The sequence below is a fragment of the Myxine glutinosa genome, chromosome 8 (assembly GCF_964187855.1).
Source record: "Myxine glutinosa chromosome 8, kmMyxGlut1.1, whole genome shotgun sequence".
NCBI lineage: Eukaryota > Metazoa > Chordata > Myxini > Myxiniformes > Myxinidae > Myxine > Myxine glutinosa.
In genome coordinates, this window is record NC_136268.1 from 109,898,566 (window position 1) to 109,912,381 (window position 13,816).

The 13,816-nt window shown below is 39.1% G+C and overlaps 1 protein-coding gene across 1 annotated transcript in view; it reads left to right on the forward strand.

Moving 5' to 3' along the window:
• LOC137432836 (WD repeat and FYVE domain-containing protein 3) overlaps nt 1–13,816 on the forward strand; it is a 223,909-nt gene that overhangs the window by 202,345 nt on the left and 7,748 nt on the right. Inside the window, exons 56-57 of the mRNA XM_068125081.2 lie at nt 10,256–10,410; nt 12,095–12,253. Of these exons, the coding sequence (XP_067981182.2) occupies nt 10,256–10,410; nt 12,095–12,253 (314 nt within the window). The remainder of the gene's footprint in view (nt 1–10,255; nt 10,411–12,094; nt 12,254–13,816) is intronic.

A 13,816-nucleotide genomic window follows, 5' to 3' on the forward strand; every position in this document is an offset into this window, starting at 1 on the left:
AATTATCATTTCACCTTTTTGTTGAATATATACTGGTGCCGTTCATCACATTTCTGAGTTAAGTATGATGACGTTCAGGAAGAAGAAGCCTTACTACCAACTTCGTATGCACACTTCCGGAATTGTTTGATTTATTTGTGTTCAAATGTTTGCGGATTGTTGTACACCGCTCCTTTCCTATGCCATCTCCAGGCATTGCAAAACGTCATTGCAAAACGTCATTGCCAGGCACCGAAGGGGGCTCGGCAGTGACGCACGCTGAAAGGGAGTACTCAGTTTTCACTCTGGTTGTTTGTTTTCTTGTTTTCTTGTTTGTTTGTTTTCTTGTTTGTTTGTCCGGTCGATATCTCAGCCATCCTTTGAGCGAGGAAGCTGAAATTTCAGCACAATAGTGAGCAAGTCCTTTGTCCAAAATGGTATTTTTTTCTTTTTGATTAATCAATTAATTGAGGAGTTATTTAATTATTAGCGATTAATTAAGTACTTATTTAATTAATCAAATTTCCTTTCTCTTCTGACCATTAACTCAGGCACCTTTTGAGTTAGGAAGCTGATATTTGGACATGCCAATGACCAGATGATTTGGCTGCAAAGGCTATTTTTGATTTATTAATTAATAAATTAATCGATTAATTATTTAATTATTCGATTAATGACTAAAAAAATTTTTTTTAGTTACAGATTCTGTTGAAATGGTGGTGGTTTATGTGTTCTCTGACCAAATTGATTAATAATTTCATTTTTTAATGATTATTATTTATTTATTTTCATTATTAATCATTTCTTTATTTTCTTTCTCATTTGGCCAATATCTTAGGCTCCTTTTGAGCTCGGAAGCTAATATTTGGACATGAGTGACCAAGTGATGTGGCTATCAAGGATATTTTTGATTTATTGATTAATCATTTAATCGATTAATTATTTATTGATTAATTGATTCATTATTTATTGATTAATCAATTAATTATTTAATTTTTTATTAATGACTTATTTAATTAAATTTCTAAAAGATACATCTTCAGATGAAGCACTAGTGGTTTCGTTATGCTATTAGCCAATTGATTAAGAAAATATTTTGTGATAATCTTTTATTGATTTTAATGATACAATTAATCAATCAATTAGCGTACACCTCTCCCTCCCAATGCAGCCTCTATGAGCTGCACTGCGGTATTGCCGGGCGCCAGAGGCGCCCCGGCAATGCCGCGCTGTAGGATATTTAATTATTTGGCATGGGGGCGGTGTACTTTGAATCTATCTGTACTTGTTATTTCATTTTTTTATGATTATTTATTTCTTTTCATTATTAATTATTTCTTTATTTTATTTCTCATCTGGGCAATATCTCAGGCACCTTTTGAGCTAGGGAGCTGATATTTGGACATGACAATGACCAAGTGATTTGGCTGTAAAGGGTATTTTTGATTTATTGATTAATTAATTAATCGATTAATTATTTAATTATTCGATGAATGACTTAATTAATTAATTAATTTTTTTATTAACGACTTATTTGATTAAATTTCTAAAAGATACATCTTCGGATGAAGCGCTAGTGGTTTCGTTATGCTACTAGCCAATTGATTAAGAAAATATTTTATGATAATATTTTATTGATTTTAATTATGCAATTAATCAATCATTTATTGTACACCTCTCCCTCCCAATGCAATCTCTATGAGCTACACTGCGGTATTGCCGGGCACCGGAGGCGGGAGGCGCCCCCGCAATGCCGCGCTGTAGGATATTTAATTATTTGGCATGGGGGCGGTGTACTTTGAATGTATCTGTACTTGTTTTCTTGTTTGTTTTCTTGGTTGTTTGTCCGGGTGATATCTCAGCCATCCTTTGAGTTAGGAAGCTGAAATTTCGGCACAATAGTGAGCAAGTCCTTTGCCAAAAACGTTATTTTTTGTTTTTTGATTAATCAATTAATTGAGGAGTTATTTAATTATTAGCGATTAATTAAGTACTTATTAATTCAATTTACTTTCTCTTCTGGCCATTATCTCAGGCACCTTTTGATTTAGGAAGCTGATATTTGGACATGCCAATGACAAGGTGATTTGGCTGCAAGGGCTATTTTTGATTTATTAATTAATCAATTAATCGATTAATTATTTGATTAATGACTAATTTTGTTTAATTTTTTTTAAGTTACAGATTCTGATGAAATGGTGGTGGTTTTCGTGTTCTATGACCGAATTGATTAATAATTTAATTTTTTAATGATTATTATTTATTTATTATCTTGCCAAAACGAAGTTTTTGCAAGATGTATCAGTCAGCTTGTATGTTTGTTTGTTTGTTTTTTTGTTTTTTTGTTTTTTTGTTTGTGGTTAATCATTTTTTTTTTCACGTTTAGATCACTCTGTAGACCACAGTTATTATTGGAAACTCCTGTAACTTCGCATATCAGAGTCCTATAGAGATACCCTTCAGCACACAAAATTTTGAAGGTCAAGGTCAAAGGTCAAGGTCACTTTGCGGTCAATCATGGAGGTCAACGAAACCCTTATTTTTTGAGTAACTTTGATCGGATCGTCTCCAAACTTCATGGGAATCTAGTATATGGTCCGGCGCTCAGCTGATTAGTTTTTGGTGGCGATCGGCCTTGACCTTCATGGTTAGCGCTGGAGGTCGAAAATTATTGACCCCAAGGTCAAATTACGAAACCCTTATTTTTTGAGTAACTTTGATCTTATGATCTCCAAACTTGGTGGGTATATAGGGTGTGGTATGGCGCTCAGTTGATTAGTTTTTGGTGTCGATCGGCCTTGACCTTCAAGGTCATTTTGAAGGTCATTCAATTTTGACCAAAAGGTAAAATTTTCAAGTTTCAGTTACCATATCGAGTAGTACCTCAAATTGAAGCCCTTGTTGAGTGCTTTCCAAACATATAACTAGTTTGACAATGTGACGTCATTTGACGGCGTTATGACGAAAAAACTGCACTTTTCATGTATATTGTATTGCTTTAGTTCGCATTGTTTAGGTCACTCTGTAGAGCACAGTTCCCTTTGGAAACTCTTGTAAGTTCGCATATCAGAGTCTTTTAGAGATACCCTTTAGCACACAAAATTATGAAGGTCAAGGTCAAAGGTCAAGGTCACTTTGCGGCCAATCATGGAGGTCGACGAAACACTAATTGTTTGAGTAACTTTGATCGGATCGTCTCCAAACTTCATGGGAATCTAGTATATGGTCCGGCGCTCAGCTGATTAGTTTTTGGTGGCAATCGGCCTTGACCTTCATGGTTAGCGCTGGAGGTCGAAAATTATTGACCCCAAGGTCAAATTTTGAAATCGTAGGTACCATATCGAGTAATACCTCATATGAATGCCCTTGATGAGTGCTTCCCAGATCTGTAAACAGTTTGACGCTATGACGTCATTTGATGACGTCATGACGAAAAAACGGAATTTTCATGAAAAAATTATTTCCTCAGTTCTCATCAAAATCTTTCAATATTTCATGTGCGTTGGTCATGAAGACATACTATTCACCATACGAAATTATTAAGGTCAAGGTCAAAGGTCAAGGTCACTTGGCAAGATACGGTTCACCCTGTGGGTGACATGTTCTTTTTTTTGTTTGTGGTTAATCATTTTTTTTCACGTTTAGATCACTCTGTAGACCACAGTTATTATTGGAAACTCCTGTAACTTCGCATATCAGAGTCCTATAGAGATACCCTTCAGCACACAAAATTTTGAAGGTCAAGGTCAAAGGTCAAGGTCACTTTGTGGTCAATCATGGAGGTCGACGAAACACTAATTTTTTGAGTAACTTTGATCGGATCGTCTCCAAACTTCATGGGAATCTAGTATATGGTCCGGCGCTCAGCTGATTAGTTTTTGGTGGCGATCGGCCTTGACCTTCATGGTTAGCGCTGGAGGTCGAAAATTATTGACCCCAAGGTCAAATTACGAAACCCTTATTTTTTGAGTAACTTTGATCTTATGATCTCCAAACTTGGTGGGTATATAGGGTGTGGAATGGCGCTCAGCTGATTAGTTTTTGGTGTCGATCGGACTTGACCTTCAAGGTCATTTTGAAGGTCATTCAATTTTGACCAAAAGGTAAAATTTTCAAGTTTCAGTTACCATGTCGAGTAGTACCTCAAATTGAAGCCCTTGTTGAGTGCTTTCCAAACATATAACTAGTTTGACAATGTGACGTCATTTGACGGCGTTATGACGAAAAAACTGCACTTTTCATGTATACACAAAGAATTAAGTTAAGCACCCCCCCCCGTTTTTTTACAACCTCGCACATTACAAGTTTGTTGTCGTCAAAACAGTGTAATATACCCATGATATTGCTATATTTTCTGGAGAAGTGATATTATGGTCACATAAAAACATAACAATCATGCCGTTTTCAATATTTTATTCTGAATAATTTAAGGTGAAATTTTTTGGGAATTTTAGGCATATTTTCACCTCAATTTAAGTATGGAGCTATAGGTCCATCACGGACAGTGTGGATGACGTTTATGTTTTCTAACGTACAGTCATTGTTCTGAGAAGACCTCTAGCGATCTTTGCGTCAATAACGTGTGTAGGACCCACGTGATCGGATCACTGACTCAACCAATCACTTTTTTTCACTTTGATCACTCAATTTCATCAATGGATAATTGCTAATGTCATACCAATCATTATTTGATCTCACATACCTTAGAATATATGCCAATGTATACATATACACAAAGAATATATATTAGGGGGTGCTTACCTTAATTCGTTGTGTAGGGGTGCTTAACTTAATTCTTTGTGTATATATTGTATTGCTTTAGTTCGCATTGTTTAGGTCACTCTGTAGAGCACAGTTCCCTTTGGAAACTCTTGTAAGTTCGCATATCAGAGTCTTTTAGAGATACCCTTTAGCACACAAAATTATGAAGGTCAAGGTCAAAGGTCAAGGTCACTTTGCGGCCAATCATGGAGGTCGACGAAACACTAATTGTTTGAGTAACTTTGATCGGATCGTCTCCAAACTTCATGGGAATCTAGTATATGGTCCGGCGCTCAGCTGATTAGTTTTTGGTGGCGATCGGCCTTGACCTTCATGGTTAGCGCTGGAGGTCGAAAATTATTGACCCCAAGGTCAAATTTTGAAATCGTAGGTACCATATCGAGTAATACCTCATATGAATGCCCTTGATGAGTGCTTCCCAGATCTGTAAACAGTTTGACGCTATGACGTCATTTGATGACGTCATGACGAAAAAACGGAATTTTCATGAAAAAATTATTTCCTCAGTTCTCATCAAAATCTTTCAATATTTCATGTGCGTTGGTCATGAAGACATACTATTCACCATACGAAATTATTAAGGTCAAGGTCAAAGGTCAAGGTCACTTGGCAAGATACGGTTCACCCTGTGGGTGACATATGTTTTTATTTTCATTATTAATCATTTATTTATTTTCTTTCTCATTTGGCCAATATCTCAGGCACCTTTTGAGCTAGGAAGCTAATATTTGGACATGACAGTGATCAAGTGATGTGGCTATCAAGGATATTTTGTGAGTTATTGATTAATCATTTAATCGATTAATTATTTATTGATTAATCAATTAATTATTTAATTTTTTATAAGTGACTTATTTCATTAAATTTCTAAAAGATGCATCTTCAGGTGAAGCACTAGTGGTTTAGTTATGCTATTAGCCAATTGATTAAGAAAATATTTTGTGATAATCTTTTATTGATTTTAATTATACAATTAATCAATCAATTAGTGTACACCTCTCCCTCCCAATGCAGTCTCTATGAGCTGCACTGCGGAATTGCCGGGCGACAGAGGCGCCCCGGCAATGCCGCGCTGTAGGATATTTAATTATTTGGCATGGGGGCGGTGTACTTTGAATGTATCTGTACTTGTTTCGTATTTATTTATTTATGTGAATGTGCACTTGTATATAATTATAACTCATTAATCAAAAAGGCTTAGGCACTATAGAGCGATTTTTTTTTTTTTATATATATATTTTTTTAATCCCAAAAACGAACTTTCTTTTTCAAAAAAAAAAGATATTTCTTTTTGCCTAAAACACTCCCAGGCACTCACTGATGAACCTCTGAAAGTTTGACAAATATCCGTTCAACCATCTCTGAGAAAAATGGCGACACACAGACAGACAGGCAGATATAAATATATAAATATATATATATATATATATAAATATATATATATATATATTTATTTATTTATATATATATATTTATATATTTATATATATATATATATATATATATATATATATATATATATATATATATATATATATATATTTCTCACCACTCACTCAATGGCTCACTTGCTGATATCAATGTTTAATACCTTCTCGGTGGGGTAGAAAACTGAAACTTTTCATGCTGATGCAACTCGAAGCCAATTTCCCACGAGAATTGCAAAACCATCGAAATATATCCTTAGTTGGTCGGTGCAGACTTTACACTTCAGAATGGGTGCAGAATGGAGTTTACACTGGAACTGGTATGAGGCAATGCTAACAAGTGCCTCTTCCTCTTATTTTATAATTTTTGCCATATTTACATTAAAACTAGTACACCCGCAGACTCCAGGAGGGGCAGGAAGGGTCATGCCTCTTTGGGGTATATTGATTACAGTTGATCTATGGGTGGGTCTCAAGAACATTGGGTGTGTGTTCATTTACCAAGTTTCTTGTGAAGAGATTGCCAAGTGGTTTAAGCATTTGAGCAAGCACTCCATTCAAAACCGTTAAGGAACGGCTGGTTTGGCAAGCGCTAGCTAGTTGCTTTGTAAAGGACCGCAGGAGGAATCCCGTTACCCGCAGGTAACCGCAGGAGCGAGTTTCAAAAGATTGCTACGAAAAATGCCACGGTAGCGGCAGAAAGGTCTATGTTATTAACCCAACATTTGTGGGTTGTATAGAGTACAGTAGATCTTCGCTCAGTTCTGTAAGTAAACCTTACTTCATGGATGTTGGGATTCCTCCAAATTTCTTCATTTAGTGTTATAAAGAGCATTAGCGACTGTTTAAAAAGCTAAGCATACGTGTTTGTGGTGTCTAATATTTTTACTTCCTGTAGAGGCAGTTGCTCCCACAGAAACGCCATGATAACTATAAGCTATTTATACATGTTATCACTGCAGGAAAACGCCTTGGGGAAGTGGGACATTAGTATTAATATTGTTTTGTAATGACATTAACAATACTAGGGCGTGCCCGTACGTGGGTGCAAAAAAACATGCGTGCAAACAACAACAACAAAAAAAAACTTTGAAACCACGTGGCAGTAACGACCACAGAACCCCCCCCCCCCCCCTCTATTTACATGAAATGGTTTGGTCCATTCGCAAAGCCAAAGCGAACGGCTTGCGAGTACGGTAGAACCCCCCCCCTCTATTTACATGAAATGGTTTGGTCCATTCGCAAAGCCAAAGCGAACGGCTTGCGAGTACGGTGACCATACCTTGGGAACCACTTGTCCGATTAATTTCAAACCTTGAAAAGGCACATCCTCGGGTCCCCAGCAATATACCTGGCAAGTTTCAAGTATATCGGACCCGTGGTTGTCGAGAAACAGCGGTCACAGACAAACACACAGACACACAGACACACACACATACACACAGAGATTACTGGAATTATAGATAGATGCGATTATTATCATTAATTTTGTTATTAAAAGCGTCTTTGGAAAAACGCCACGATAAATCTTTGGAAATACGCCACGATGAAGCAAATTTAACATTTACTAGGGCGTGCCCGTACGTGGGTGCAAAAAAACATGCGTGCAAACAACAACAACAAAAAAAAACTTTGAAACCACGTGGCCACAGAACCCCCCCCCCCCCCTCTATTTACATGAAATGGTTTGGTCCATTCGCAAAGCCAAAGCGAACAGCTTGCGAGTACGGTAGAACCCCCCCCCCCCTCTATTTACATGAAATGGTTTGGTCCATTCGCAAAGCCAAAGCGAACGGCTTGCGAGTACGGTGACCATACCTTGGGAACCACTTGTCCGATTAATTTCAAACCTTGAAAAGGCACATCCTCAGGTCCCCAGCAATATATCTGGCAAGTTTCAATTAGATCGGACCCGTGGTTGTCGAGAAACAGCGGTCACAGACAAACACACACACACACACACACACAGACACACACACATACACACAGAGATTACTGGAATTATAGATAGATATACACCTCAACGTGCAAACCTCATTGACGGCAATGGCGTGCAAACTCGCTCAGGTGGAGAAACCCCCTTTGGGGAGGTGGGCAAATGAATGTGCTACAACCTTCATTATGTGACCCTTCATCATCCTGTCAAGTTTGGTTGAGATGGGATAAGTAACGACAGAATGTATTGGCGTCAAAAATTCACCAGACAGACAGACACAAATGGCGTATTTTAGTATGATTACCACAGCTGTCAACCTTTTAACAAAGAGCTCATCTTACTATAATTCACCAAATGTCCGTCCGTCTATCCGTTCGAAGGTACCGCAAAAATGGCTCAACTGATCGCAACAATATTTTGGGTGGGTATTCCTGGGACCCCCTGGAGTAAAATAGGCTATATTGTTTTTCCAAGTTTTCCAATTTTCCAGTTTTTCCAAACACGATGGAATAATATTTACTGATATGAACAGTGGTGTGGGTTTCATTTAAATTCTACAAATACTGTTTCGATTTTGATGAGAATTACGAACCTGCAGTACATCCGGAAGTGGACAGATGATGGCAATGCGCGGGTTTGATAATATCCCAATACAATGGTAATTCATTCGTAATGTTAAATCGTTAAACGTTAATCGTGTTAATCCTTTTGTTAAAGTATCAATTGATGATTGGAATTGAGTGAATACAATTACGATTTTGAATTCGTAATTGCGTTCACCCAACCGTACGGAACTTCACATCAGGATTTAAATATTTGTTTATGTCACGAATGTTGTTAAAAGTTTATTTTTTATATTAATGTTATTTCATTTGTGATTGGAGTTATGCTGTTTGGAATGAAAAAAGAGATATCGAGTTCAAGTGAATGACGGAATGCCGTGATGGTTTCTACTTTCTGAACGTGAATTCACGGATCGCCATATGCAGATTCGTCATTGACTGGGTATGGAACAAATGTACCCGTTTGTTTGCAAACTGGTACGTTTTTCATGGAAGTCCTTCACGAACTTGCTGTCCATGTCTGACGTGCGACTGAAGGTGCTACAGTAATGTGGAATTTATTGGTTTCATGCTTTAGCATTCGCCGTTTCTGCATTGTCTGTTTGCTTTTGGCCTCCCACCCGTGCGTGGCACGGGTACCTCACTAGTTCTAATAACTAATCATTGGTTTGCTTGCAGAATGCAAGCACAATAAACTTCATCAAATATATAAAACTCTCTCACAATCAACATCATTAAATATATAAAGCTTATATTTATTATGTATGCATGTGGGATGCACCCGAGTAAGTTTCTTGCCTTGTGCAAGCATGCCCCACTATTGCATGTATATGTATGTATGTATGTATGTATGTATGTATGTATGTATGTATGTATACAAAAACACGTGTTCACAAACAACCCCGTTCACTCCCTCCTTCCCTGCCAGTCAAGGTTGCCATGCCACGCATTCATAATATCTAGATGGCAAGTGAGAATGCAAGTAAATGTGTATGTAACCCAGCAGTGCCTCTTTGTGTTCAATTTCCATAACAGTCGTTTCCAATTGTAGCTTTGCATTTGATAGCCATTACATAGCTCAGTCCTGAAAGAATCATGGATTGTAAGTAAAAGTTCATTAATAAAATTTGAAATTTGAACAGGTGGAAGGGATTAAGATAGTATATAATTATAATGTGATATGCCGATAACCATCTGTTTGACCTCACAAATAGGTTATTTTTCAATAAAGGCTTGAGATTAGTTAAAAGTGAATCTAAATACACTCGGAATCCCATTAGCAGCATTTTTGATGCAATCTTTTTATAGATTCGTTTTTGTTAGAAACAGAACAGCCATCTGCAATTTGCAACATAATCCAACCATTTGGGCAACTTCTTATTTAAAAAAAAATTCTGGTAATAAAGTGATGTCCTGTCCCCAAGTTTAGGCCACCAAACTTGAACCTTATTCTATTAAAATTTGCACCAAACGGCCATGCAACATGCAGTCATTTATTGTTTTGGTTCATTCCTCCCATCTCTCTCAATCCATTCACACTTCTTGTGTTCCCTTCACGACGATGGCAGAGCTGCATGGGCCCGTGGGTCAGATCGTGAGCTCTGATCATGGTGTTCTCGCTGTGGAACAACACAAGGTCCTCATACCTCCGGCATACCAGAGAAGCCTCGCCTGGGGCTTTGCCGATCTCAGCTGCCACATATCACAATACGAGTCTGATAAGGTGTGCCACTAAAACATCCAACGTTTCTTCCGTCTCTCACACCAATAAAATACTACATTTTTAATTTGTCCTCACCTTTAGTGCCTTCAGAAAGTATTCACATCCCTTGACTTTTTCACATTTTGTTGTGTTACAGCCTGAATTTAAAATGGCTTCATGAAAAAAAATTGGCACTGATCTACACTTAATACCCCACAATGTCAAAGTAGAATTTTATTTTGAGAACATTTTACAAAATAAGTAAAAATGAAAAGCTGAAATGTCTTGAGTCAATAAGTATTCAACCCCTTTGCTGTGACACTCCAAATTGAGCTCGGGTGCATCCCATTTCCTTTGATCATCCTTGAGTCTCGACAACTTGATTGGAGTCCACCTGTGGTTAATTCAATTGATTGGACATGATGTAAAAAGAAACACACCTTTCTATATAAGATCCCACATTTGACAGTGCATGTCAGAGCAGAAACTCTACCATGAAGTCCAAGGAACTCTGAGATATAATTGTGAGGAGGCATAGATTTGGGGAAGGGTATAAAACAATTTCTCATGTTGAAAGTTCCCAAGAGCACAGTGAGCTCTAATATTAGGAAATGGAAAGAATATGGAACTACCCAGACTCTTCCTAGAGCTGGCCGTCTGACCAAACTGAGCAACTGGGCAAGAAGGATCTTGGTCAGGGAGGTGACCAAGAACCCAATGACCACTCTGACAGAACTACAGAGTTTCTTGGCTGAGATGGGAGAAGCTCCTTGAAGGACAACAGTCTCTGCAACACTTCACAAAACTAGGCTTTATGGAGAGTGGCCAGATGGAAGCCACTCCTGAAAAAAGGCACATGACAGCACGCATGGAATTTGCAAAAGTGCACGGGAAAGACTGAGAGCACCAGGCAAAATATTCTGGGGCTGATGAGACGAAAATTGAACTCTTTGGCCTGAATGCAAAGCGCTACGTCTGATAGAAACCAAGCACAGCTCATCACCCATCTAACACCATCTCTTCCATGAAGCATGGTGGTGGCAGCATCATGCTATGGGGATGTTTTTCAGTGTGAGTGACTGGGAGAATTGTAAAGATAGAGCGAACAATGAATAGCACCAAAATGAATAGCAAATTATTGAGGAGAACTTGCTTCAGAGTGCTAAAGACCTGAGACTGTGGCGAAGATTTACATTCCAACAGGACAATGACCCCAAGCATACAGCCAAAGCAACACTGGAATGGCTTCAGAGCAACAACGTGAAAGTCTTTGAGTGAGTGGCCCAGTCAAAGCCCAGACTTGAATCTCCCCATGAAACATGACAGAACTTGAGCAAATCTGCAAGGAAGAATGGGAGAAACTCTCCAAATCCAGATGTGCAAAGATAATACAGACATACCCAAGAAGACTCAAAGCTGTAATCGCTGCTAAAGGTGCTTCTACAAAGTATTGACTCGGTGGGTTGAATACTTATGTAAATTAGATATTTCATTTTTAATAGTTTTGTAAAATTTCTATTTAAAAAATCCTCGGATCATTATGGGGTATGTTGTGTAGATCAGTGACAAAAAAATCTCAATTTAATCCATTTTAAATTCAGGCTGTAACACAACAAAATGTGAAAAAGTCAAGGGGTGTGAATACTTTCTGAAGGCACTGTATTCCTTTCTATGGCAATGGAATATATGACTCTCTTGCTGACAGGTGTTGGCAGTTTTCGAATGCTTGTGGGATTGGGGGCCATTGCTGTGCGCAGTATGCCCGTCAGCACGTACCATCATTTGTGGTGGCACTGCCACAGTGTTGTGCATCTCTGAGATTTGTGTGCACCGTGACCACAAACCCAGCCTAAAGCTCAAACAGGTACCACAGTGAAGGTCATTGTGCAATTGGAGATTGTTTCTCTCCCCCTCCCCCCGAACCCCCCACGCCCCCAACCTCCCGCCCCCACCTTTATCCCCCTTAAAATTATATTGGTCTCTCACACTACATCGGGAATGTTTAAACAAATAGAAGTATCGTGGATAATAGGTGGTTGTGATTGAGGCCCATACTCTTGAAAGAGCATCAAGGTCATTCACGACAAGTCATGGACGTTTCCATGGCTAAGAACAGGTTGTTGTTGTGTTTTTTTTCCTGTACATTACTCAAGGCTCCTGGAAGAGATAGAACACAAAACGGATCAGGATGCAACATTAGAAAAGGAACAGCAAGAGGAGAAGGGGGAAACGCCAACAGCAGGGTGAAAATAGATGGAAACGGATCAACAAGGGATGTGGGTAACGATGAGGGGTAGAAGAGAATGCAAGGCGTGGACAAGATGGATACAAACAACATGCATTTTAAGGCCATTTTCCCTGCTAGAGCGGGGGTTAGCCTTGCGATCCCCATGACAATCTTCTCCATTTTGCCCTATTTTCTGCATCTCTCCTTGTTAACCCCCTTGCCCGCATTTCTTATTCCACCAACTTTAGCCAAGTCTTTCTCGGTCTTCCCCGTCCTCTACTTCCTTCTACATTCATTTCCATCACTCTTCTCAACCAGTCACTTTCATCCTTCCTCAACACATGACCAAACCATCTCAACCTGTTCCTCTTCACAGCATCAATCACAGGCTCTATTCCCATCATCTTTCGCAATTCATCATTTGTCTTCCTCTCTCTCAATGATACTCCGCACATCCACCGAACCATTCGCATTTCCACCCTTTCCAGCCTTCGTTGTTGCTCTACGTTCATTACCCATGTCTCGCTCCCATAAATCATAACACTTCTCACACATGCAGCATACACCTTTCCCTTCAGCTTCAACGACACTCCCCTCCTCATCAGCATGCCACTCAGTTCCACTCATTGGACAAGATGGATACAGAAGCAAAATTTTGGGAGGGGTATATAAAATATCATGATTTTGGATGGGGGATGATCTGAGATGGTGGTGACCAGCTGTCTTTAAGGGAAGAATGAGATTGAAGTGGATGTGGAAGTCTGTTTCACAGATGGGGACAAAGAGGAATAAATGAGTGGAGGTGAGCAGTGGTTTTGGATTTTGGCAGTTTCACTGGAAGGGGGTTGCTGGTGGACCGTGTGCATCCTGCATGGGAGGGCAAAACAACAGAGAGGGCAGAGACTGCAAGACCAGAAAGGAAGTGGAAGAATACAGAGCGACCACCGACCTGTCGGTGATGGCGAAGTGATAGACCCATAGACTCCGCTTCATTGTGGGAGATTCCAATAATCTTGAAAGCTATGGTTTCCACAACGTCAAGCTGAACAAGATGTTAGGCAAGAGCACCAACCCAGAGGGGAGGGAGAGCAGTACTTCACGCTGCGGATGAAAGCCTTGTATGTGGATAGGTGGTTGGGTTTGCCAAGGAAGGACTCTGCACGGCAGAGCATGCCCAGTTGGAATCTAGCTTTGGAGGCC